The sequence below is a fragment of the Pseudorca crassidens genome, chromosome 17 (assembly GCF_039906515.1).
Source record: "Pseudorca crassidens isolate mPseCra1 chromosome 17, mPseCra1.hap1, whole genome shotgun sequence".
Classification (NCBI taxonomy): domain Eukaryota; kingdom Metazoa; phylum Chordata; class Mammalia; order Artiodactyla; family Delphinidae; genus Pseudorca; species Pseudorca crassidens.
Window position 1 is genome coordinate 79,310,656 of NC_090312.1, and position 24,610 is coordinate 79,335,265.

A 24,610-nucleotide genomic window follows, 5' to 3' on the forward strand; every position below is an offset into this window, starting at 1 on the left:
AAGTATTAAGCTTCCTGGGTTAAGCACACAACCAAATGAACACAACTTTTGTGTTTTTTGATTACTTACCAGGTCATAGTGTTTCAGAAATATGTTATGGTTCTTTAGGCTTTTAGAGTTTTGCTTCCAAATATTCTTTTGCTGATAGAATAAAGAGGAGTGTGTGTGTGCGTGTGCGCACGTGTATGTGCGCGTGTGTGTCTGTCTAGAGAAGAGAGTTTTCTTTATGTTGATGAATGGATTTCATACCACAGTGACTTTGTTTTACTCATTTCTTAGAAAATCAGCCTTAGATTAGCTTCCTTCACTTGTCTGGTTACTGGGTACAAGTGATGACATTCATAAAACATCTTAGACGTTGTATTTATCCAGCAGTGGTTGCTACCTTGTTGCCTTGATGAATCTTTTTTTAATTTAATGTTTGTTATTTTAACATCAGAACTTGAAAGCCATACTGATATTAATGCAAGTGCTTTTGGAAACAGATTATGTAACAATGATTTAAATTCGATTCATAACATCCTAATAGTAACTCATTACTGTGATAATGTTTAATATTTTACAAGTATTGATTTGTCTTTCTCAGGTATATTTCATTAAAGAACACAACATTGTTGCACCATATAAAATAGAAAGGGTAAGTAAAGCTTTTCATTTATCCCCCGCAATTTACGTAGTGATTTTGAGCAGTAAGATTCTGTGTCTCTGTTAACTTCTTTAATGCAATGTAATGGGTATTTAAAAGCTTGTTCCCTAGCAGTTATAACAAAATACCAAGGGAATGACAGACTTTAGTCCAAAAGATTTCAATTAACTTTTTAACTTCAAAATAGGTGTGTCTATTAGGGGGAAAAAAAGCTTAAATTATTAGGTTAAAAGTTGAAATCAGAATATGCATCATTTGAAAGATTATTTACTGAATATCAATGAGAACTTCTTTTAAATGTTTGAGAAATACTTATAGGCTATGAAATACCCTTATTTAAGAGCTCAGTAATAGTTTATAAATGCTGCTGATTGGGTAGAAGCCCTGAGGGGCCGTGAACACAAGACTTGGAACTAGACGTTACATCCAACCCTTCTGTGCTTTAATTAATGCTTTACGCTGCAGCTTAGTACGCAGTAAAGGGATAACTCGTAGCAGAAGAGTTTTTACGAGACCTAGAGATGGGACTGCTGCTCCTGTACGCGACACCTCTGAATTAGGAAAAGCCACCCTCTCCGAGCAGACGTCCGACAGGCGGGATGGCAGTTCCGGTCACAGGCCAGCCTGCGGGTCCTCAGCAGCAGCTTGGGCGGGGGGCGCACCAGCCACGTGCAGCCGCCTCTGAGTTTCATGTACAAGAAACATCTGCATGTGCCAGTCACTCAGAAACGGTGAATACTGCGACCTCGTCACTCACACGTGGTGCTGTTGGCACTTTGGGAAGGACGGTTCATTGTGAGGGGCTGTCGCTTACATTACAGGCTGTTCCCACCCACGGGTGCCCCCTCTGCACTGTCCCCCTTTGTTGTGTGGTACCGCACATTGACAAGTGCCCTGCAAGGGTGGCGGAACGCCCCCCTGCCCCCCAAGTTGAGAACCGCTGCCTGGTGTACTCTCCCTGCAGAGGCTCTCCTGTCACCCACTGGAAGTGCAAAGCTGCTGAAAAGTTACATAAAAGGAAATGAGTAAGGTTTTCTGAAGCAAAGAGAAGCTCTTGTGAATTAGGACACCAAAGGATTCTCAGGTTTAAAGGGGCGGGGTTGTGACTTTGACCTTGGTGATGAGACTTGATAGACTAGGAAGCCCAGACCCTTGTTCCTCTTATGGAGAGACTGACTCAGTTCCCTTTGTGAGAAATCCAGAAACCAGTTAAGAGTGCCCTGCGCCCCAGGTGAGCATGAAATGAGCCACCCTGAAGCTGTGGGAACATTGTAGCATCCTTTCCCCGTAGTCCCTCCCCTGGCACTGTGCCACGTGATTGGAGGGAACTCCCAGCTCCCATCTTCTCCCTGGGGAGGGAAAGTCAAGACAGGACCGTAGGTCCAATGTTCTGGCTTTTGGGGGCAGCTGCCTGAGGGACTGGCTTCTGTCTCACCTGTCCTGGACCTCTGACAGGACCCATAATGCTCTAGATGCCTGGGGACCCCTGAAAACAGGAAAGAGCTGGGCATTGTGCAGCTGCTCCAGGGGACCCTGCACCAGAGACACAGGCAGATACAGCCCAGCAGACTCACCCTCAGGGGAAAGAGAAGAGTGCAGCTTGTGACACATAAAATTAACCGCCACAACACTTGCACACCCAGTCTCAGAGCACCTGAGTGTATGAAGCCAGCACTGACAGGACTGAAAGGAGAGGCTGACAGCAGCACAGGACAGAGGAGACTTCCGTCCGTGCCCCACCTTCAGTCATGGGTAGATCATCCAGACAGAAGGTCACTCAGGAAACGGAGGACTCGACCAGCACTCTGACCAGATGGACCTCACAGACACACAATGTCCTGCCCAACGGTAGCAGGACACACGCTCTTCTCACGTGCACACGGGACATTCTCCAGGACAGGTTGCGTGTCAGGTCACAAAACAAGTCAACAAATCTAAGAAAATTACAACCACCGTGGAGTGAAACCGGAAATCCATAGCAGTGGGAAAATTCACACGTATGTGGAAATTAAGCAACACTCTTGAACCACCAATGGGTCAAAGAAATAAAGAGAAATTAGACTCGAGGGAGGGGATATAGGTGTACATACAGCTGATTCACTTCACTGTACAGTAGAAACTAACACAACATCGTAAAGCAATTATACTCCAATAAAGAAGTAAAAGAACCAAACCCAGAAAACCTCAAGATGATCAAAACGAAAACAGAACATACACCCAAACTGCAAAGATGCCGCAAAAGCAGTCCTAAGAGGGGAGTTTAGTGTTAAACGCTTACCTTGAAGATCTCAAATTAAAAAACCTAACTGTACACCTCAAGGAACCAGAAAAAGAAGAGCAAACTAAGCCCAAAATCAGCAGAAGGAAGGAGATAGTAAATACAGCCTAAATCCAACAGACTCTGCTCCCCCGGGGCGCTCATTCCGTGTGGGCAGAGGGAGGGGCGCCAGGCAGGTCCCTGCACAGGCCAGCAGGGGGCTGCAAATGTCTTAAAGTGATGGGGCCTGACGTGCTTGGTCTCCCTCTTTTTTAGGGCACAATGGAATATGTCTTCGAGTTGGATGTTTCAGGGAAGGTGGAAGGTGTCGTGGAGACATTGCTTCAGGTAAGCCAGGACTTTTCTCAGACATTCACTGGCAAACTGAGGCATAAACTTTTTTTTTTTTTTTTAAAGAATTTCATACTCATATGTCTTACCAAAACCATAACCTTTTTTATAAATCTGAAACAGATTTACTTGATATATGTTGAACTTGAAAACTATACATTAGGCAGAAGCCATAGATATATCAGAGTCATTTTACCTGTTACTAAGTAACAGAATGGTGGTTGTGTTTCATTGTTTCTAAGGAAATATCTTCAAAGCATCTGAGAGAAAAAATAAATTCTTGTGTATTTATATAATTGTAGCTTCACAGAGCATCCTGTCTGGACAAACTTGGGGACCAAACTGCTATGGTAAGAGTTTCTAAAGCTCTGTGTCTGTATTGTGAATGAACGTGTATTGATATGTCACTTATAAATCCTTACATCCATACTTTTTAAATGATTCTGTTTTAAAGATAACAGCCATTTTGCAGTCCCGTTTGGCTAGGACGTCATTTGACAAAAACAGGTAAGTTTTCAATGATTTTGTTTCCTGATTACGAAAGCAGTGGCATCGTCACCTGGTGCCTCATTCAGTGTGTCCAGAACCGATAGTGGGTGTTACCACCTGCCTCACCCCAAACCTGCTCATCTGGGGGAGTGGCCCTGGCGTCAGTGCCAGAGCAGGGTCTGGGGCCCCCTTGCCACTTCTCCCAGCTGACATCTGTCCATCAGAAAGGCCTGGTGCCAGGTGCTCTCCACGATCTTCCCAGTCTACGAGCTCCTGTCTTTTCACAGGTTAGCGCCTCCGGTCCGGCCACCAGCCCCTGCCACTAAGATCACAGTGACAGCATTTGGCTTGTCCCCAGCTCCAGCCTTCCCTGCTCCAATCCCGTTTCCCTCACTGTGTCGAATGTACTTTTAAAATACATTCTTTCTAAGGAACTTATTTCTTTATATCACTTGTCTGTTTGAAACTCTTCCAGACTTCCATCGCCTTCAGGGTAGAGCCTTAACCTCACCTGCACGCGGGGCGCTGGTGTAGCCTTCGTCACTGTTCCGGCCGCCGGTGCCTCTTGCATGCTCTGCTCTGGATCTCTGCGTTCTGTGCGATTCCCGAGGTGCCTTATGGCCTCCTGCCTCTTCTGCACCCGCCCAACTCTTCCTTACTCTTCTCATTTCAGCTGAGCTGGCGTTGTTCTGGAAAGTCTTTCCTGTCCCGTCAGGCTGTTAGGTACCTTCCTGAGGTGTCCTGCAGGGACCTAGAGACCACATTCTTACTGATCTAATGGAGTTTTGTTTCGGTTTTTGGTTTTGGGGTGTGTTGGGTTTTCTGTTTGTTTTGGGGTTTTTTTGGCTTTTCTAAGTATCCAATATATTTTCTGCAAGTAAGTATACTTTTATACTAACCTGTTCTCGTATTTGTTTCTTGCCTTATTTTAAGTAGATTTCCTCCTGTTAAGTAGATCTGGGCCATTTGTCTCTCTCTCCATCTGCGGTGTCACTGTATGAATTACTGTAGCTTTAGGACAACTCTTTTTTTTTTTTTACATCTTTATTGGAGTATAATTGCTTTACAATGGTGTGTTAGTTTCTGCTTTATAACAAGGTGAATCAGTTATATATATACATATGTTCCCATGTCCCCTCCCTCTTGCGTCTCCCTCCCTCCCACCCTCCCTGTCCCACCCCTCCAGGCGGTCACAAAGCACCGAGCTGATCTCCCTGTGCTATGCGGCTGCTTCCCACTAGCTATCTACCTTACGTTTGGTAGTGTATATATGTCCATGCCTCTCTCTCGCTTTGTCACAGCTTACCCTTCCCCCTCCCCATATCCTCAAGTCCATTCTCTAGTAGGTCTGTGTCTTTATTAGGACAACTCTTAATATCAGGCAGTGCAGGGTCCTGCACCCTATTTCCCTTCTTAACTTACGTCTTCACTGTTCTTGGTCTTACACACTTCTGTGTAAATTTAGACTCCGCTTGTCAAGTTTCATAAAGGAAAAGCCTGCTGGGATTTTGACTGTGATTGCAGTGAAACTTTCCATTTATTTAAGTCTTCTTTATGATTTTTCTTTATAAAGTTCTTTCTTCTCTTGTGCTAGATTTATTCCAGGTACTTCGTGTTTTTGATGGTGTTGTAAATGATATCCTAAAATATTTCATTTTATTGTTGATACTTAGAATGTAGTAGATTTTTGTGTATTCGTTTTGTTTTCAGCAACCCTGCTAAACATTGTGATCCATTCCATTAACTTTATATGTAGGTTCTCTAATATGTACAAAATCTTACGTAGCGATTGTTTCAGTCTCTAGTCGCTAGATATCATTTTTATTTTAGATATTTATTTTTAGATTTTTGTATTTGGAATCCTCAGGCCTAGGACAGAGTAGAAAGTATTGGTTGAATAGATTCATTTATGGATTATTATGTGCTAGGCTTTTGCTAGAAGCTTATGTGTATAAATGAGATTCGTTTGTCATATTCTGTTTTATTGCTACCTTTGTGACCCTTACACTACATTTTCAAATGTTAAAGAATTTGCCAGAAAAGCCATCTGGCCATTAACGTGTTTTCTGTGTTTCTGTTTGTTTACTTCTTTTTCTGTTTCACCTGTATAGCATTAATTTTCTTTTCATTTTTGTACTTGTAGGATATATTAGTTAAGTGGATTGTTGGGAGGAAAGAATAGCTTCCATTTTAGGAAGGAAAAGGAGTAATAAGAATTAGTCTCTTTTGACCTACTTAGAATGCGTAATTTTTCTAAGTAGCAGTTTAGACTTTAATCCTGGGCTTCAGCATGACATTAATGTTTAAAATGGTTCACTGTGAAACTTTTGATTTATCCAGTCTCCAAAGTGTTAGGCTGAAGAATTTGGGGAAGACTTTTTTTGCAGCGTGAAGTGAGATATTTCAGGATTGTATACTTCCTCCAAAAGAAAGAAGGTAAATTTTTGCTGAGATAAATTTTCATCATACTTGCAAGGAAATGCTTTTCTGTTGAAACTATATTTATTTTTCCCTATTCATTCTAAAAAAAGTTCAAGTCCTCACAAGTTGAAAGATAATATAGTGAACACAGATACCCTATGGGTCACCAAGCGTTAATTTGTCAACATTTTGCTGAATTTGCTTTGGTTCTTACATGCTCAGGCTCATGCTCTTGCTTGCTCTGTGTGTGTGTGTGTGTGTGTGTGTGTGTGTGCATACATGTATAAATAACGCATATATGTCTGTATATATGTTGTATGTATGTATACATGTATAGCTGATGTGCATATGTATGTATGTTTGTGTGATACATATAAAATATATGCATACAACTTTTCCCTGAACCATTTGAAATGACACTGCAAGACTTCCTGACACTTCACCCATAACTACTTCAACATGTATCTCTCACAAGAAAGTTCTGTGACATTCCTCCATACTGTTATAACACTCAAGCAGCAATATTCTATATGCCGGGTAACTTATAGCTCCATATTGAGGTTTCCCCATTTATACCCCAAAATGTCCTCTTTAAAATACTTTGGACTAATTTTAGATTTAAAGAAAAGATGTAAAGACAGTGAGTGCAAAGAGTTCTTTTCCCCTCATCCAGTTCCCCCATTATTATATGTTTAGTGGGTGTGGATGCTGTAATCGTAGATTTGTTGGCTGTAATCCTAGACTTTTTTTGATGCTATTGAAATTTTATTTTCCAATTATTTGTTACTGGTATATAGAAGTAGTTTTTTGTTGTTGTTTTTTGGTTTTTTGTTTTTTAGAAACAGTGACCTTGTATCCTGTGACTTTTCCAAATTCAGAATTTACTCATTAGTCCTAGCAGGTTTTTTTTGTAGATTCCATAGAGTTTTCTATATCCATAATTATTTAACCTGTGAATAATGACAGTTTCACAGAAATACTTGTGGCTTTTATTTCTACTTCTTGCCTCATTGCACAGTTTGATTAATAGACGCAGTGGGAGCAGACATATTCTTGCCTTGTTCCTGATCTTACAGGAAAAGGGTTTAATGTTTCACCATTAAAGAATGACGCCAGGGCTTCCCTGGTGGCGCAGTGGTTGGGAGTCCGCCTGCCGATGCAGGGGACACGGGTTCGTGCCCCGGTCCGGGAAGATCCCACATGCCGCGGAGCGGCTGGGCCCGTGAGCCATGGCCGCTGAGCCTGCGCGTCCGGAGCCTGTGCTCCACAATGGGAGAGGCCACAACAGTGAGAGGCCCGCGTACCACAAAAAAACCCACCAAAACACACAAAAAAGAATGATTCCAGCTGTAGGTTTTTCATGGATGCCCTTTATCAGAGTGACGAAGTTTCTTTTTATTCCTGGTTTGCTGAGAGTATTTTCAAAAATAAGTTTAGAATTTTGTTAAGTACTTTTTGTTCATTTATTGAAATGATCTTTTTTTCTTTAATTCTGTTAATGTGAATTATATTGTTTTTTCAGTGTTAAAACAACCTTGTATTCATGGGATGAATCCAACTTGCTTACGATATGTTGTTCTTTTTACGTATTGCTGGATTTGCTTTGCTAGTATTTTGTAAAGGATCTTTGCATCTCTGGTTAGGGATGTTGCTCTGTAAATCCTAGTGTATTTGTGAGGTTTTGCCGTCAGGGTTATGCTAGCCACATAACATGAGGTTAGAAATCTCCCTTTATCTTCTGTTTCCCAAAAGCGTTTGTGTAGGATTGTATTTCTTGCTTAAATTTTTAACCACATTTACTGGTGAAGCCATGTAGGCCTGAAGTGTTCTTACTTAGTCTATTTGCTTGACACATAGGTAGGTTGTCTGTTTCTTCTTGTGTCTATTTTGTCGAGCTGCATTTTTCAAAACCTTTGTCTAGTTCATCCAAGTTGTCAGATGCGGGCATCAAGTTGTTAATGTCCTCTGAACGTCAGTAGGATCTGCAGTTATGGTGCCTCTTTCATTCCTTACGTTGATGCTTTATGTTTTTTCTTTATCAGTATTGCCAGAGGTTTGCCAATTTTATTAACCTTTTTAAAGATCCAACTTTTGACTTTGTTGATTTTTCTCTATTTTTATATAAAAATCATTTTATATAAAATTGATTTCCTTCCTTCAGCTTACTTTGGGTTTAACTTGTTCTCTTTCCAGCTTCCTACAAAGTTTAGATCACTGATTTTAGACCTTCTTTTATAAGTAGGACTAGAACATAAATTTACCTCTAAGCACTGCTCAGCTGCATCCCTCAGATTTTAATATGTTTTTATTATCATTCATATGAAATATTTCATAATTTCCTTTGTCATTTCTTCTTTGACCCATTGGGTTTTTTCTTTGGGTTATTTGGAAGTATGTTGTTTATCTTCTCTGTATTTGGGGATCTCGTTACTGTTGTATTGTTATTGATTTCTAATCTAATACTCTCGGTTCAGAGAGTATATGGGTCAGTCTTTTTTTTTTTTAATAAATTTATTTATTTTATTTATTTATTTTTGGCTGTGTTGGGTCCTCGTTGCTGCGCGCAGGCTTTCTCTAGTTGCGGCGAGCGGGGACTACTCTTCGTTGTGGCACGTGGGCTTCTCATTGCGGTGGCTTCTCTTGTTGCGGAGCCCAGGCTCTAGGCACACGGGCTTCAGTAGTTGTGGCTCATGGGCTCTAGAGCGCAGGCTCAGTAGTTGTGACGCACGGGCTGAGTTGCTCCGCGGCATGTGGGATCCTCCCGGACCAGGGCTCGAACCCATGTCCCCTGCATTGGCAGGCGGATTCTTAACCACTGCGCCACCAGGGAAGCCCTGGTTCAGTCTTTTGATGTTTGTTGAGATGGGTTGTATGGCTCTGCGTAGTCTGTCCTGACACAGGTTTCCCAGGCCCGTGAAAGGAACGAGTGCTCTGAAGTTGTGGAGTATGGTGCTCTGTACCCGTCATTTAGGGCCAGTTGGCTGATGGTTGTTCGGATCATCTATACTGGACTGACTTTTTGTTGACTTGCTCTGTCACTTACTGAGAGGAGGGTGTTAAAATTACCAGTAATGATTGTGGAATTGTTTATTTTCCCCTGTATTTCTGTCATTTTATGCCTCGTGTACTGGCAGGCTCTGTTATTAGGTTTACATACATTTATAAGACACCAGTTTTCTTACATGTTGTGATTGCATGCTGTATCTTTTTCTCTCCTTTTTAATTTTAACTTGTCTGTGTCTTATTCCGTTTCTAAAAAACACTTTATATAGTTGAGTCTTTTTATACAGTCCGAAAGTCTCTGCTTGTTAATTGGATTGTTTAATTCATTTATAATTATGTAATTATGGATATAGTTGGTTTTTAAACCCGCTATCTTAGTATCTGTTTCCTAGCATTTCATTTGTTCTTTGTTTGTCTGATCCTCCTTTCTTGCCGCCTTTTGGGTAAATCTGGTATTTTTAAGTATTCTACTTTTTAGCTGTAGTGCTTGGTGTCATTCTTAGTGGTCACTCTGGAGCTCACAATATGCACCTTGTACATAGCGTACCTTCAGGTAAGAGTATATTACACTCCTTTACAGTAGTTCAAGAGCCTTACAGCAGTGTGTTTCCACATAACCCCTCCTGCCCTTTGTGATCTGTGGTTTTATATTAAATTTCTATAAAACCCATGATATGGTGTTCTTATTTTAGGTTTTTTTTTTTTTTTTTCTTGCGGTACGCGGGCCTCTCACCGTTGTGGCCTCTCCCGTTGCGGAGCACAGGCTCCAGACGCGCAGGCTCAGCGGCCATGGCTCACGGGCCCAGCCGCTCCGTGCCATGTGGGATCCTCCTGGACAGGGGCACAAACCCGTGTCCCCTGCATCGGCAGGCGGACTCTCAACCACTGCGCCACCAGGGAAGCCCCCTTTTAGGTTTTTAAAGAATTTTTTTTTACTTTTTTTTTTTTTTTTTTTTTTACAGTAGGTTCTTGTTGGTTATCTGTTTTAAATATAGCAGTGTGTACACGTCAATCCCAAACTCCCAATCCCAAGAATTGAGATACATGCATTTATAGGTACATAAATTAAAATACTGAGAATTCTTTTCTGTTTACTTGGAGATTTGAATACTTATGTTTCCTGATGCTTGTCTTTCCTTCCTGCAGAACCGGTGTTGCATCTGGTGTCATTTCTCTTAAGCCCAAAGAACTTCCTATAGCATTTCTTACAGTGCATATCTGGTCAGGATGGATTCTCCCAGCTTTGTCTGAAAATACCTCTATCTTACTCTCATTTTTGAAGGGTGTTTTTGTTGGACGTAAAATACTAGGTTCACAGGGTTTTCTTTCACTACTTGAAGGGTTTTCATTCCGTTGTATGTTGCTGTCCATTGTTTCCTGTGAAAAGTCACATCATTTGTCCTGTTGTTACTGTGAATTAAGGTGTAGTCTCTCTGCGCCTGTCCTGCTGGGGGTTTCTGGGTAACGGAGCCTGTGAGCTGGTGTCTTACATTAGACAGTTTTCACCACTCTCCACTCAGTGTTTCTTCTGCCCCGTCTCCTGTCTCTTCTCCTGTGACTTGAGTTACACTCGTGTTAGTATGTTTTATAGTTTGGCTTAGACCTCAGACACTCTGTCCTGTGTGTTTTTAAATTATTATTATTCTCCTTCTGTCCTGTTTCAGTTAGGGCTTTTCATTGGCCTTGTTCTCAGCCACACTGGGCTTTGCCTCTGCCGCGCCAGTCTGTTGGGCTTGTTGAAGTCATTCTTCATTTCCTCTCGCCCAGATTTTCGTTTCTAGCATCTCCTTTCAGTTCTTTTTCGTAGTTTCTACTTCTCGGACGAAGGTTTCCTTCCCTTCACGTGCGTTTTCCATCTTTTCTTCTGGATCTTTTAGCAGATTTACTACAGTTATCTTAACGTCTCCCTCTGATGGATCCGACGTCTGGGTCCTCTTCCGTGGAATCTTCTCTCATGAGTGCGGGTCATATTTACTCACTTCTTTGTGTTTCTTGTAATTTTTTGTGTGCTGGGAACTTTGTTTTAAAGGAACTGTAGAGACTGACCTGAGGAGTATTTGCCTCCGGAGGCGGTCGTGCCCACCCTCATCCTGCCCGCTGCTTGCCCTGGGGGCTCCGTCAGTGTAATGAGTGGAGCTGGGTTAAATCCAGGTCCCCATGCCCAGTTCCACGGCGGGAGTGCGCAGAGCTGTCCTCAGCGGGGCTTGGGGTCGGCCCTTGAAGGATTTGCAGACATCCTTGTGCTTCCCAGCTGAGCCTCCAGCTCTCCGCCCACGGAGCATCTGTGCCCTCCAGGCCCGACTCCTGCTGTCTGGCGTCTCCCTCATCCTGCAGCCCTCTCCCCCTGTGGAAGATTGCCCCTCCTCCTGCCACTCAACTGCTGATCCCTTCATTTAGGTTTCTCTGCACCTGAGCTTTCTGATGGGTTTCTAAACATAGCAAGGATTGTGTAGCTCATCTGGCAGGTTTTGTGGTTGGGATGAGAGCTGTGAGGTCTCCTTCACGTCCAAACTGGAAGAGGAAGCCTGCTCCTGTGTGATTTTGTGTTTGTTTTTTTTAATACATTTATTTATTTTATTTATTTTTGGCTGCGTTGGGTCTTCGCTGCTGCATGCGGGCTTTCTCTAGTTGCGGCAAGTGGGGGCTACTCTTCGTTTTGGTGGTGGGCTTCTCACTGCAGTGGCTTCTCCTGTTGCGGAGCATGGCTCTAGGCGCGTGGGCTTCAGTAGTTGTGGCTCGTGGGCTCAGTAGTTGTGGCTCGTGGGCTGTAGGGCGCAGGCTCAGTAGTTGTGATGCATGGGCTTAGTTGCTCCACGGCATGTGGGGTCTTCCCAGACCAGGGCTCGAACCCGTGTCCCCTGCATTGGCAGGCGGATTCTTAACCACTGCGCCACTAGGGAAGCCCTGCTTTTGTTCTACTACTTACAGAGGAGACCTTTTTTTTTTTTTTTGACTGCGTTGGGTCTTCGCTGCTGCACGCGGGCTTTCTCTAGTTGCGGCAAGTGGGGGCTACTCTTTGTTGTGGTGCATGGGCTTCTCATTGTGGTGGCTTCTCTTGTTGTGGAGCATAAGCTCTAGGCACGTGGGCTTCAGTAGTTGTGGCTTGTGGGCTCTAGAGCGCAGGCTCAGTAGCTGTGGCGCATGGGCTTAGTTGCTCCGCGGCATATGGGATCTTCCTGGACCAGGGATCGAACCTGTGTTCCCTGCATTGGCAAGTGGTTTCCCAACCACTGCACCACCAGGGAAGTCCCAGAGGAGACCTATTTTTAGCTCAGTTATTTAACTAAGTAATTGCCTAAACTCTTGATGATTTGGTTGTTTCCCTTCTGTTTCTTTTTAAATTAGTAAAGCAGAACGAAAATGGACTTTTTTGATGAGTTAACATAATTTAGGAGGGAGTGGTGATCACCTTTGACTGGTTTTACTGCAGTAGGTCCACAAAAGACTATCCGTTGGAACTGACGTGCAAGTAAACTCATAGCCTTATAGAACGTGGTGTGCAGTAAGTGCTACCCATGCCAAAACAGTTTCTATGACAATAAAATAGGTCTTAATGACACAAAAATAGAAAATTATGTTAATGTAAGAACAGTTTCAAGGCCGACTTATTTGGGGAGGAGTGAAGAGTACCAGTAACAGGGTTATTTGGTATTTTTTACTTGTCTGTCTTCTCTTCTTTGATACGTAACCTCATCTGCTTTTAAAAAAATCAAGTATTCATTATACCATTGAAAAGAAAGTCAGTTTTATTTAGGCGACTGATTTATATCACCAGTTTTCTTGTATCAAATGCGGTGTTTAGACACCTGTTCTGCAGAGTCACTTTGTAGCTCCCTCAGATAAAGTTAAATCTAGAAAGTAGATCGATTTCTGATTTTTCTTGCTTTTGCTGGAAAAAACATATTCTCAGATTCCAAAGTGTATCTGAAAAGCTGCACATGGAATGCAAAGCAGAAATGGTGACACCTCTGGTGACGAATCCTGGCCACGTGTGCATCACTGACACCAACCTGTATTTCCAGCCTCTCAATGGGTACCCGGTAAGTAGTCTGTAGGCCAGCGGAGGGCTCCTCTGGTGTTCCCGTTTGCGTCTTCAAGCTCTCTTTCCTGTGAACTTGACTTGACAGTTAGAGTGTTCTCACATTTTGGGGAGGGTCAGAGTTACCCCCGTCCCCATCCAGCATCTGGTATTTAACGGCTCCCCGTGGAATCCTGATGCACCCTCACCCGTGTTTCAGCTCTTGTGACTGACTTTCTGTTACTTCGGGGGAAAAGAAACCCTGCCCCTTCTGATTTTAGTAAAGGGTCATTAGAGGTTTATACCTTTCTACTCGGAAGCACTTCTGCAAGAGAGCAATGAAATATACTAAGGTTAAGAAGAGATGGATGCTTTCTGTGTATTTGCTGATATGTCACCTAAGTTGTATTTCTCGTTCTCCCTTAATTACAAACCAAATCGGTAGATCTGCATCTGCCGCCTCTCCAGCCAGTGCAGAGCTGCGTGTGGCACTGCTGTCACTGGGCAGCTGCAGTTCTGCTGCTGTGATGCTGGAAACATCTTCTCTTGCACGATGACTTCAGGCTCACGAGGCCACACAGTAAAGATGAATTCAGATTTCTGCACTAAAACTTGTAAAGATTGGCGCCTTTATCTAGATACGGACCCTTTTCAGAGTGGTTTATTGAAAGAACAGAAACCCTAATACTCTGCGAGTGCAGTTGGACCGTTTAGCAGGTAGCTTCAAGAATAGCAGTGTTTTCTGCCATGGAAGAAATTCTCCAGGCTGGTCAGTCATTACACGTCACTGAAATGTGAACACTTTCCTAAGTGAAAGGTGATGCTATAACAGTTCTGTCCACCAGGTGGTAGGGCACACTCTCCGGGCCCTCCAGTGGACACAGTACACGTTGCTGACGGCATTCTTTGTGGCGTCATCGATTGGCTGGACCAGCGCTGTTGCTGTGGCCTCGGTCAATACTTGAGCAACAATATCTGAGTATAAGCCACAGCTTCAGGGTCCCAGGTCTGGGCTGGGGGCCGTGGCCAGTCTGCAGGCAGCTTCCACGGCTACACACCCTGCGTCTGCAGGCTCTCCCTCCCTCTTACTTGGAGGGAGGAGGGTGGACCTGTCGCCTTTTAGCCGATCTCAGTACCTTTTGCGACCTTGTTGCTCTCTCGCTAGCATTTTAAGCCTCCAGAGAAGCGAGACAGTTTTCCTCCTTGTAAAGTTTAGAGGCCCTGCTTTATACTGTATCTGTTTATGAGCCTTATTACACTGTAGTTTAAGGAGCTACAAGACAGGATCCTAAAAAAAAAGCTGTATGTCAGTTCTGAGCAAACCGTAGGTCTATAAAAAGAGGAGAATTCCTGAGAGGAGGTCTACACCAGTCCTTTACTATTTCTTACCCCTCAGCAACCCTGCAGAAACCTGAAAGCTAGGTGCCTGCATTATCATCCTGGGGGGTACCAGCGGGGGTGGGGTGGGTAGGGGGGACTGGTCCACGGTCACAAAGCTAGTGAAAAGGGCAGACCGGCGTGTAAAGTGAGGCACGCCCTGTTCTCAGAGCTCACTTTCCAGGTGTTCAGGTGTGACCCGTCAGGAAGTTAGGGTGGGACAGCTGAAGGGCAGCTTCTAGTTGTGTCAGAATCTTGACATTTGAGATTGTCTTTCTACTTTTGAAGAAACCCATGGTCCAGATAACACTCCACGACGTCCGCCGCATTTACAAGAGGAGACATGGCCTCATGCCTCTGGTGAGTTCGAGGGGAACATCCCCTCTAGAGGATGACTGTCTTATCTTCAGCTTGGCCAGTGGTTTACTGGCCTGCACCCACCTCGGGCTCGTCTGAAAGGCGCGGGTGTTTGTGTTGCGAGCAGAGGGGCCGTGAGGCCCGCCGCCCCTTCTTTTGGCTGCGCTGGAAGTTTATCAAGGAGCCACTCTTTCTGTGGGGGGAGGGCTGTTGGGAAAAAGGCTTTGGCTCCAAGAGCAGGGGGGCTCAAGTGCCCTTGAGTTTCTCCCTGCCTAGTTCTCAGGGTCCTCCCAGGCTTGTGTGGGGATGTGGGGATAATGGACGCAGAACCGGTCCAGTTACAGCAGCGAGGTCTCCAAGCAAAGTTTGGAAGCTGCGACGGCAGCTCTCAGTGGAACTGTAGTATCCTCATGGTTAACTTGTATGAATTCAGCCTTCAGGCTTGGTGAGAGGGAGAAATGGATAAAATAACCATTTCAGTCACCTAGGCGTCCCTCCCCGCCATTCTCCTGAATAAGCCCGTGTCCGCACTTCTGTGAGGCTCACACGCTTATTGTAGAAACCAGTCGCCACGGAAGGTGTGACTCCAAGGGGTTTTAGCTTGACATCGATATAAATCTATTTGTTCTCCTTCAGAGATTAACCAGTAAGTTGGTGGCATTACAAGAGCATTGTGGATATTTAAGCATCTCATCTTGGTGTTTTGTATTTATGAAATTTAACTGTTTTCCTGCCTATTTTACTTAAAAGGCAATTCTCCATTTCCAGTGCCAACAGAGGATTAGGGAAACAGATTCTATGAAAAATCTCCTCCTCCTTTGGGTATAGAGATGCAGTCAGAAAAAGAAGAAATTGGCATTGATTAAGTACCTTCTGCCTACTGGGCAATCTGTGTACAATATTCGTTTATCAGCGCCATCCCTGTGAGGTAGATGATACCCTACTTTACAAAGGAATCGAGACTCCAGGAGTTCACTCCCTCGGTTCCCTCACTAGTAGCGCTGGAAGCCTGTATCTGAACCTAGGACAGCGCTGCGCCTTCATCCTTTCTCTGTCTATTCCTGTCCCGTCTCGGCTTCACCCTCACAACATTCACGCAGCTCATAGTTTTCTTAAAACAATTGCATCCTACTAATTAAATGAGTTATTCGATTATCAGTTTAAGTTGACATAATTACGACTTAATTTGTAAAAGAAAGCTAAGCCTTTGTCTCTGAAGAAGATAGGTGAAGACATTGGATTAGCCAGTTTTGAATTTCAGCATAATAAACTCACAGATGCTGTCATCATAAAGATCCTCAAGGTCAAAGGGATTTTGTAAAGTTTAGCTGAGACACGTCTTGTCCTTATAAATCAAATTTATTGCTGGGGAATATGCATACAAGACCTACAAATAAAGAATGCAGGGGCTTCCCTGGTGGCGCAGTGGTTGAGAGTCCGCCTGCTGATGCAGGGGACGCGGGTTCGTGCCTTGGTCCGGGAAGATCCCACATGCCGCGGAGCGGCTGGGCCCGTGAGCCATGGCCGCTGAGCCTGCGCGTCCGGAGCCTGTGCTCCGCAACGGGAGGGGCCGCAGCAGTGAGAGGCCCGCGTACCGCAAAAAATAAAAAATAAAAAAAAAAATGCAAGTGTTTAGTTGAAAGGCTTTTGTACTTGCGTCACTCACATTGAGATGCCGTTTGTTTTATTCTTCTCTTTCTGGACTTGTAGGGCTTGGAAGTGTTTTGCACAGAAGATGATCTGTGTTCCGACGTCTACCTGAAGTTCTATGAACGTCAAGACCGAGATGACCTCTATTTTTACATTGCTACATACCTAGGTTTGGTGCTCACTCTTCATTGTATCTGTTCATGTGAAGGTGGTTCAACTCCCGAGTAACTGGGATGGGAAGTGAGAGGAGAGCAATTCTGTATCTGGAATCACCTCTCTGTGGTTCTGCTTACTTCTTCTCATCAGTAACTATAGTTAGCAGAATGGCATACTGAAAATTAAGGGAAATATAAATGAAATTTGGTAATAGTTCAATCCTGTGTTTTACAAACTTTTGATAAATATATTTAAATGTTTTTTTGTATCTTAACAACCCCCAAGTTGAATGGATTTTATAAGAATCCACCTAATTATTTTTATGTCCAGTCCTGTCTTATGTTCGTTTATGAAAACCAGGACTCAGTTTCTTCATGTGAGACAGTTACCCAGTCATGTGTCTGTGATCATTAATTGTGGTCTTAATCTCAAAGCCGGAAAACGGTACAAAAGGAACACAGGAACCTTCTATGCTCAGTATGGAACCGTGGGACTCAGTTTGCTTACAACTAATATTTCCTCAATCTTCCATGGGAAATGTGAATTTTCCCACTTTTATCAGAGAGAACACCTGTATTTTTCTTTTCAAGCATAAACATATTAAGTTGTATGGTTGAATTAAATTATTCTTGTTTTCAAAATTGCCAGATGACTAGAATGGAATTTTAAAAAATCAGTGTTGGGATTTTATTAATACCATCTTAGTTTGCTGTTCTCGTGTGCAGTGAAATCATTTATGAGATGTGTAGTGACTTACTCCCTTAGAAGTTTTCTCTCAAGGAGGAATAGTTTATTTTCAATAAAGAACATATTTTACAGTAGGTTTGAGTTCATTTTTTTTTTTCTTCTCACACTAAGCTGTTCAGTTTAACTTAGGACTTAAGTATAGCTTTGGTATAAGTTTACTGTTATCTCCTGCCTCCTGATTTAATTTTTCTAACTATAACAAGATGACAACAAAAAACTCAACTTTCATGGTGAGTCCTAAAATCTCAAGTCAAAAAACTTGCCACGGCCTAAAAGGTCTGCTTCTGTGAAGCGTCTGTTCTCTCTGAGTTCATTCCTGAGATTGTTCAGACTTTCTCTGAGACGTTCTGAGAGCAGAAAGTCAGAGGATAAGTGTTTTGAGTTTTTAAGCCCTTTCCTGGTAGCTGATTAGAGAAGAAACTTGGCAAAGTATATAAGAATAAATATTGAATCGGCAAATGAGTTAGATAAGTTTGATGCAGCCAATACAAAGCTGAAAGCAGAATTTTCTAAACAAAATAGAACAGTTGACTCATTTTACAGGACAGTTATCACTGGTGCCACACCATCTGTGGTTCCGTCTTTCCTGAGGTTCTTTCTGGGGGCTCTTTCTGGTCCTTCTGCTTTGAGAATTCTGACAGATATGTGTTTTCTCCTTCAGCAGTTTCTATTCTTTTCCTGATTCCTCACTTGCATAAATAATACGTAGTCAGTGACAAATTAGCCGTAGTGTACCCCGCTTCCAGATCTGAAAGAAAACTAAAAGATTGTTTCGTTTTACTTTCATAAGAAATGGAGGAAATGAGTTTTACAGATGGTCATGGCTTCTTAAAGGCATTAAAACTCAAGCACGTTTGGAAGGATTCTTTGTTAGTACATATTGTTGTAGACTATATATAAATATTGCAAATGTTACATATATTACCATGTCATGTTTATGTATTTGCTCCATACTTTCATATTTGTTTTATATCATATATTTCATAGATGTGATGTGTTTTATATCATATATTTAGTAGATATGTTTTATATCATACATTTAATAATTTCCCTCCTGGATCTTGGAGATGCTCGTTCATACCTGACAGAACAACTCTTCGGTAAAAGCAAACTGTAGCCTACTTTTCTTGTTTTAAAATGTACTTTTCAAAAATGGGTTGAAGGGTCTACACTGAAAGCCTCTGTAACGCCTTCACATGCTGAGTGACCGCTGCCCACACACGCGGAGCTCAGTGTGACCCGGGCCTGCCCTCACCTGTCCCCCCAGAGCACCACGTGGCGGAGCGCACGGCCGAGGGCTACACGCTGCAGTGGCAGCGCGGGCTTCTGTCCAACTACCAGTACCTGCTGCACCTCAACACGCTGGCCGACCGCAGCTGCAACGACCTCTCCCAGTACCCCGTGTTCCCCTGGGTCGTCGGCGACTACAGCAGCTCCGAGCTGGGTGCGTGCCACAGAGCCGGGCTTTTAGAGCGAAGAACACCTTCCCTCTTAGAGCCACGTTGTGATTCGTGGACAGAGCAGAACCCGTTTGATTTTATTACTGACGATGGCCCGTCTCCATGCCACGATACTGGATGGGTGTCATGGGAATTACGTGTGTTCCGTATGTTTTCTCTACTGTCTCTGAATTTTTTTTAATTCTAAAAGTACTCACATACTTCTTGAAAGCCACACCCAGAAGACACGCATGGGATCTTCAGCCAGTGTTACCACTGCTACCAATAAGTACTATGTTTTCAAATACTTAAGTTTTCACTTTGAAAATTGCGCCTCAGGTTACCGTATTATTTTTCAATTCACATGAAAACATGTGATTACCAAACATAATAGCTGTTCATTAAAGAACACTTAGAAAGTACTGAAACACTCAAAGAAGGAAATAAGGCTCATCAGTAATTACATTACCGAGAGAGAACCATTTTAACTTTGTGGTATATATACTTCTTTCTCTCTCTCAAATTATTTTACGAAAAATGTGATTGTACTGTAATTTTATTTTGTAATATCTTAAAATTAGATATTGTGAACACTGAATTACTTTTGACACTGATTGCACCCTTGTAGTTGAAAGAGGTAACAGATTTTCTAGCAATATAATTTATTTATCTGATAATATTCAGGTCCCCAGTTCTCAAATTATGCTGTTATCACAGAATAATACTATTCACTATAATTCAAACTTAAAAAGTAAATTTTGATAGAATAATGGCTTTTGAAATTTGTTTATTTTTCGTTGTTGTTTTACTTGGAATATAGTTTTTTTGGTCAGTAGGTCTTCAGATTCTAACCTTTACAGCTATATTAATAATCATCAGAAATATTAATTCTAATGGATCTGTCTCAATTTTTAAAAAGCTATTTATTATTTGGAAATAAATGTGTGCATGTGAATTCATTCAGGGAGATAATGTTATTAAGGGTAAGCTTGTTTGCTTTATTTATTGTAAGTAATTTTTAAAAATTTATTTCCTTTATAGATCTGTCAAATCCAGGAACCTTCCGGGATCTCAGTAAGCCAGTAGGGGCCCTCAACAAGGAACGTCTGGAGAGGCTGCTGGTACGTGGACTCAGAGATTCCTGGTGTCTAAGCAACCCGGGAGCCTTGGCGTATGTTTTGTTTGATTGTTTTTGTCGGTTTTTTTAAATTTACTCTGTGGCCACACCACACAGCACGTGGGATCTTAGTTCCCTGACCAGGGATTGAACCCTCTTCCCTTGTGTTTTTATAGTACCTGAAACTCGTTTCTTCAAGACTTAGGGGAAGTATGTCTGGAGAGACCGAAGTTTCTGAGCGTACTCTCTCTCCCTCTGCCCTCTGCCCTCTGCCCGCTGCCTTCCTTCCCCTGTGAACTTAGCGGCTCACCATCTGCATTTCTGCTTACAATTCAGGAGGTAGGAAGCTGAGCCGATCACAGGTTTACCCATTTATTTTCACGAAGGTGCTCTCTGGTGAACTGCACAAGAGATGCATAAAATGTCTTCTTTTCAGTCCTGCCCCGGCAGACATTGTTACCATGAGGCCAAGAACACCAAGATACTTGTTGCAAGAATGCTGTGTTTACTCAGATTTTCACCCCTCTTTTTTTTTAAAGTTTTTATTTATTTATTTGCGGTACGCGGGCCTCTCACCATTGTGGCCTCTCCCATTGTGGAGCACAGGATCCGGATGCGCAGGCTCAGCGGCCATGGCTCATGGGCCCAGCCGCTCCGCGGCATGTGGGATCTTCCTGGACCGGGGCACGAACCCGTGTCCCCTGCATCGGCAGGCGGACTCTCAACCACTGCGCCACCAGGGAAGCCCCCCCCCCTTTTTTATTTTCTCCTTTTCCTCTTTAGGAGAGAAATTAGGGGCTAGAATGTGTCCAGGCCACGATTTCCTTAGGCTTTTACTACTGGAGTCGGTTATTGTCTTCACAGCCAGCGCTCAGCAGGACTTTTTCTCTCTGTGTTGTAGACACGCTACCAGGAGATGCCGGAGCCCAAGTTCATGTACGGCAGCCACTACTCCTCCCCGGGCTACGTTCTGTTTTATCTGGTCAGGATTGGTAAGACTCCTCGCCGTCTCTCCCAGGGACATGTTACTTCACGTGGACTCTTCAGTGGTTTTGTGATCTTGCTTAACTCTGACTTTTTTCCCCTCTAGCACCAGAGTATATGCTGTGTCTGCAGAACGGAAGATTCGACAACGCAGACAGAATGTTCAACAGGTTCGGCATAAATGCCTCACTTAGCACTTTTTAAACTTTCTCATTATGCATATGCAATACGTTCTGTTCAAAAAACCAGATTTAAAGAAAAATGGAAGGAAATGAAAAACACCACTACAGTAATTGTTGTATCTATTCCTCTCAGGCTTTGTGTAGTCGTGTGTGTGTGTAAATGTGAGAACATATTTTATTTTTTAACATCTTTTTTTTTCTTTTTGATATTTGTTCAATTGTGTAAGTATTATATATATATTTTTAACATCTTTATTGGAGTATAATTGCTTTACAATGGTGTGTTAGTTCCTGCTGTATAACAAAGTGTATCAGCTATACGTATACATATATCCCCATATCCTCTCCCTCTTGCATCTCCTTCCCACCCTCCCTATCCCACCCCTCTAGGTGGTCACACAGCACCGAGCTGATCTCCCCGTGCTATGCGGCTGCTTCCCACTAGCTATCTATTTTACATTTGGTAGTGTATATATGTCCATGCCACTCTCTCACTTCGTCCCAGCTTACCCTTCTCCCTCCCCATGTCCTCAAGTCCGTTCTCTACATCTGCATCTTTATTCCTGTCCTGCTCCTAGGTTCTTCCTAACCATTTCTTTTTTTTTTAGATTCCATATATATGTGTTAGCATACGGTATTTGTTTTTCTCTTTCTGACTTACTTCACTCTGTATGACAGACTCTAGGTCCATCTACCTCACTACAAATAACTCAATTTTGTTCCTTTTTATGGCTGAGTAATATTCCATTGTATATATGTGCCACATCTTCTTTATCCATTCATCTGTTGATGGACACTTAGGTTGCTTCCATGTCCTGCCTATTGTAAATAGAGCTGCAATGAACATTTTGGTACATGACTCTTTTTGAATTATGGTTTTCTCAGGGTATATGCCCAGTAGTGGGATTGCTGGGTCGCATGGTAGTTCGATTTTTAGTTTTTTAAGGAACCTCCATACTGCTCTCCACAGTGGCTGTATCAATTTACATTCCCACCAACAGTGTAAGAGGGTTCCCTTTTCTCCACACCCTCTCCAGCATTTATTGTTTCTAGATTTTTTGATGATGGCCATTCTGACTGGTGTGAGGTGATACCTCTTTGTAGTTTTGATTTGCATTTCTCTAATGATTAGTGATGGAGAACATATTTTAAATACAGTATTGTTGTCCTGCCTTTTGTATTTTATAGCCTTTTGTTAGATCTTGAAGTTTTCCCTGTATTATTGGATGTTCTTCAAAACGGTGATTTTTTTTTTAAATTAATGTATCACATCCTAACATATGCCATAATTTAACTATTTCTCTATGGTTGGACACCTAGGCTGTTTCCAACATTTCATTATTCTAAATAATCTTGCTATGAATTGAATACAATCTCTGTGAGTGTTTAAATAATTTTTTTTATTATAAAGGTAATCTTTTCTTACCCCCCAAAATCAGAATATGAAGAAGAAAATAAATTTCATGTGGCACCTGACCACACTGAGATAACACTCATTGTTCATCTTTTGGTCTGTGTCTTTTTTTTTTTTTTTTTTTTTTGCGGTACGCGGGCCTCTCACTGTTGTGGCCTCTCCCGTTGCGGAGCACAGGCTCTGGACCGCGCAGGCTCAGTGGCCATGGTTCACGGGCCTAGTTGCTCCGCGGCATGTGGGATCTTCCCGGACCGGGGCACGAACCCGTGTCCCCTGCATCGGCAGGCGGACTCTCAACCACTGCGCCACCAGGGAAGCCCTGGTCTGTGTCTTTACAGTCTTTCTCTAAGCTCTGCACATGGCTGTTTATAATCCCTTTTCGAAATGAGCCCTTAAAATAACTGCTGATGTTTCATGTTTAAGCACCTGCCCCGAGTGGCCCTTCGATGAGGCCATGTATGGGGGAGGTCCCTGGCCTGGGCTTGGGGACACCCCCCCAGGTCCCTATCCCGACTCCTTGCTCACTCCCTACGTGGGCCCGGAGTTTTCTGTGAATCCCCAGTATCCACGTGAGCTCCTCCGATGGGGTGGCTCATGGCTCATGTGAATACTGGGGATTGTGGATTAATGAGCGAGATGATGTAGTTTAGGTAAAGTGTAGAATAGCACCCAGGGGCCTAGAAAGTGCTGCTGTTGCTGTTTCCATTCCCTAGATTTAAAATCAGTTGAATTTTGTTTTCATATTTAGTATTGCAGAAACTTGGAAAAACTGTTTGGACGGTGCGACTGATTTTAAAGAGGTAAGCAGTTACCAAGCCAATGACTCACTGGGCTTGTGGTTTGTGACTGCTTTAAAAAATGTTTGTTACTGTTCTTTTTCTTCCCCTGAAACTTTCAGCTGATTCCGGAATTCTATGGTGATGATGTCAGCTTTTTAGTCAATAGTCTGAAGCTGGATTTGGGAAAGAGACAAGGAGGGCAGATGGTTGATGACGTAGAACTCCCCCCTTGGGCACGGAGTGAGTACCACCTTGGAAGTATTGAATTATAGAAATTCTCTACTTAGTCGTGCAATTTCAGTGTTACTATTTAGTGGCTTAGATTTTTCAAAATGACAGTATAATCCTCTACCTAAATGAGATGGTAACGTCTTATTCCAAATTGTAAGTATTCCATGAGTCTGTGATGTAAAACCATTATTATGCATACGAGAGAGCTAAGTGTTGTGAAAATGGTTTTTGCCTCTCCGCCCAACCCCCAGAATTTATATTTTATATGATTGGGGGGAGACTCATTAAGAAATACGTCCCTCGTGCCTGTCCCAGAAGCTCTGTCTGCATATGGATAGATGAAAGGAATGGGGTGTTTTGATCGAGTCTAACCTACTAGGTCCCGAGGACTTTCTCCAGAAGAGCAGAGACGCGCTGGAAAGCGATTACGTGTCAGAGCACCTTCACGAGTGGATCGATCTCGTGTTTGGCTACAAGCAGAAGGGAAGGGATGCTGTTGGAGCCCACAATGGTGTGTAACAGTCACTGAAACTCCGTTTAGCATTCGATGGAAACAAAAGCAACCCCCAAACTGAGCTCAGAGCAGCTTATTTCCTTAGCAGAAGCATCTTGTCTCAGCGGACGGTGCCTCCTGGCTCAGCGACCCCAGACTAGATAACTGAATGAAAGGCGGGAGAGAAAGTGCTTTTGTCTAAAAATACCCGCTTCGCCATGGTCCCAAGAGGTCTTTTGCTAGAGTCTTCTAATTTTAGCATGTACTCTCCATCCCGTTCCATCACTTTTACTAAAGCTCAGTCAGAGCAGGATGGAACGGTGGCCTTGGTTCCCACGAAGGCCCCAGAGTGTCTTTGTGACTGAGCGGAGGGAAGCCCGCGGTCGCCCTCTCCTGTTCGGGGCCGGTTCTTCCTCCGCCGGGCTTCTCAGCGTTGGCGACGGGGATGGGTGTGGACCCTGACCCCTCACGTGCCGCACAGGGTGCTTTGCGCTCTCCT

General features: G+C 43.2%; 1 protein-coding gene across 8 annotated transcripts in view; it reads left to right on the top strand.

Annotated features, from left to right (window-relative positions):
• The window catches only part of NSMAF (neutral sphingomyelinase activation associated factor), a 63,569-nt gene that overhangs the window by 23,829 nt on the left and 15,130 nt on the right, over positions 1 to 24,610 (top strand). For all 8 annotated transcript variants that reach the window (XR_010936508.1, XR_010936509.1, XM_067712264.1 and 5 more), the window contains exons 6-19: positions 587 to 637; positions 3,180 to 3,251; positions 3,557 to 3,604; positions 3,709 to 3,761; positions 13,078 to 13,207; positions 14,851 to 14,922; positions 16,630 to 16,738; positions 18,740 to 18,916; positions 19,953 to 20,032; positions 20,930 to 21,020; positions 21,119 to 21,182; positions 23,357 to 23,408; positions 23,507 to 23,627; positions 23,998 to 24,129. Coding sequence is in view for 6 of the 8 variants with exons in the window: in XM_067712264.1 (XP_067568365.1) it covers positions 587 to 637; positions 3,180 to 3,251; positions 3,557 to 3,604; positions 3,709 to 3,761; positions 13,078 to 13,207; positions 14,851 to 14,922; positions 16,630 to 16,738; positions 18,740 to 18,916; positions 19,953 to 20,032; positions 20,930 to 21,020; positions 21,119 to 21,182; positions 23,357 to 23,408; positions 23,507 to 23,627; positions 23,998 to 24,129 (1,252 nt within the window). In the remaining 2 variants the exon portion in view is untranslated. The remainder of the gene's footprint in view (positions 1 to 586; positions 638 to 3,179; positions 3,252 to 3,556; positions 3,605 to 3,708; positions 3,762 to 13,077; positions 13,208 to 14,850; positions 14,923 to 16,629; positions 16,739 to 18,739; positions 18,917 to 19,952; positions 20,033 to 20,929; positions 21,021 to 21,118; positions 21,183 to 23,356; positions 23,409 to 23,506; positions 23,628 to 23,997; positions 24,130 to 24,610) is intronic.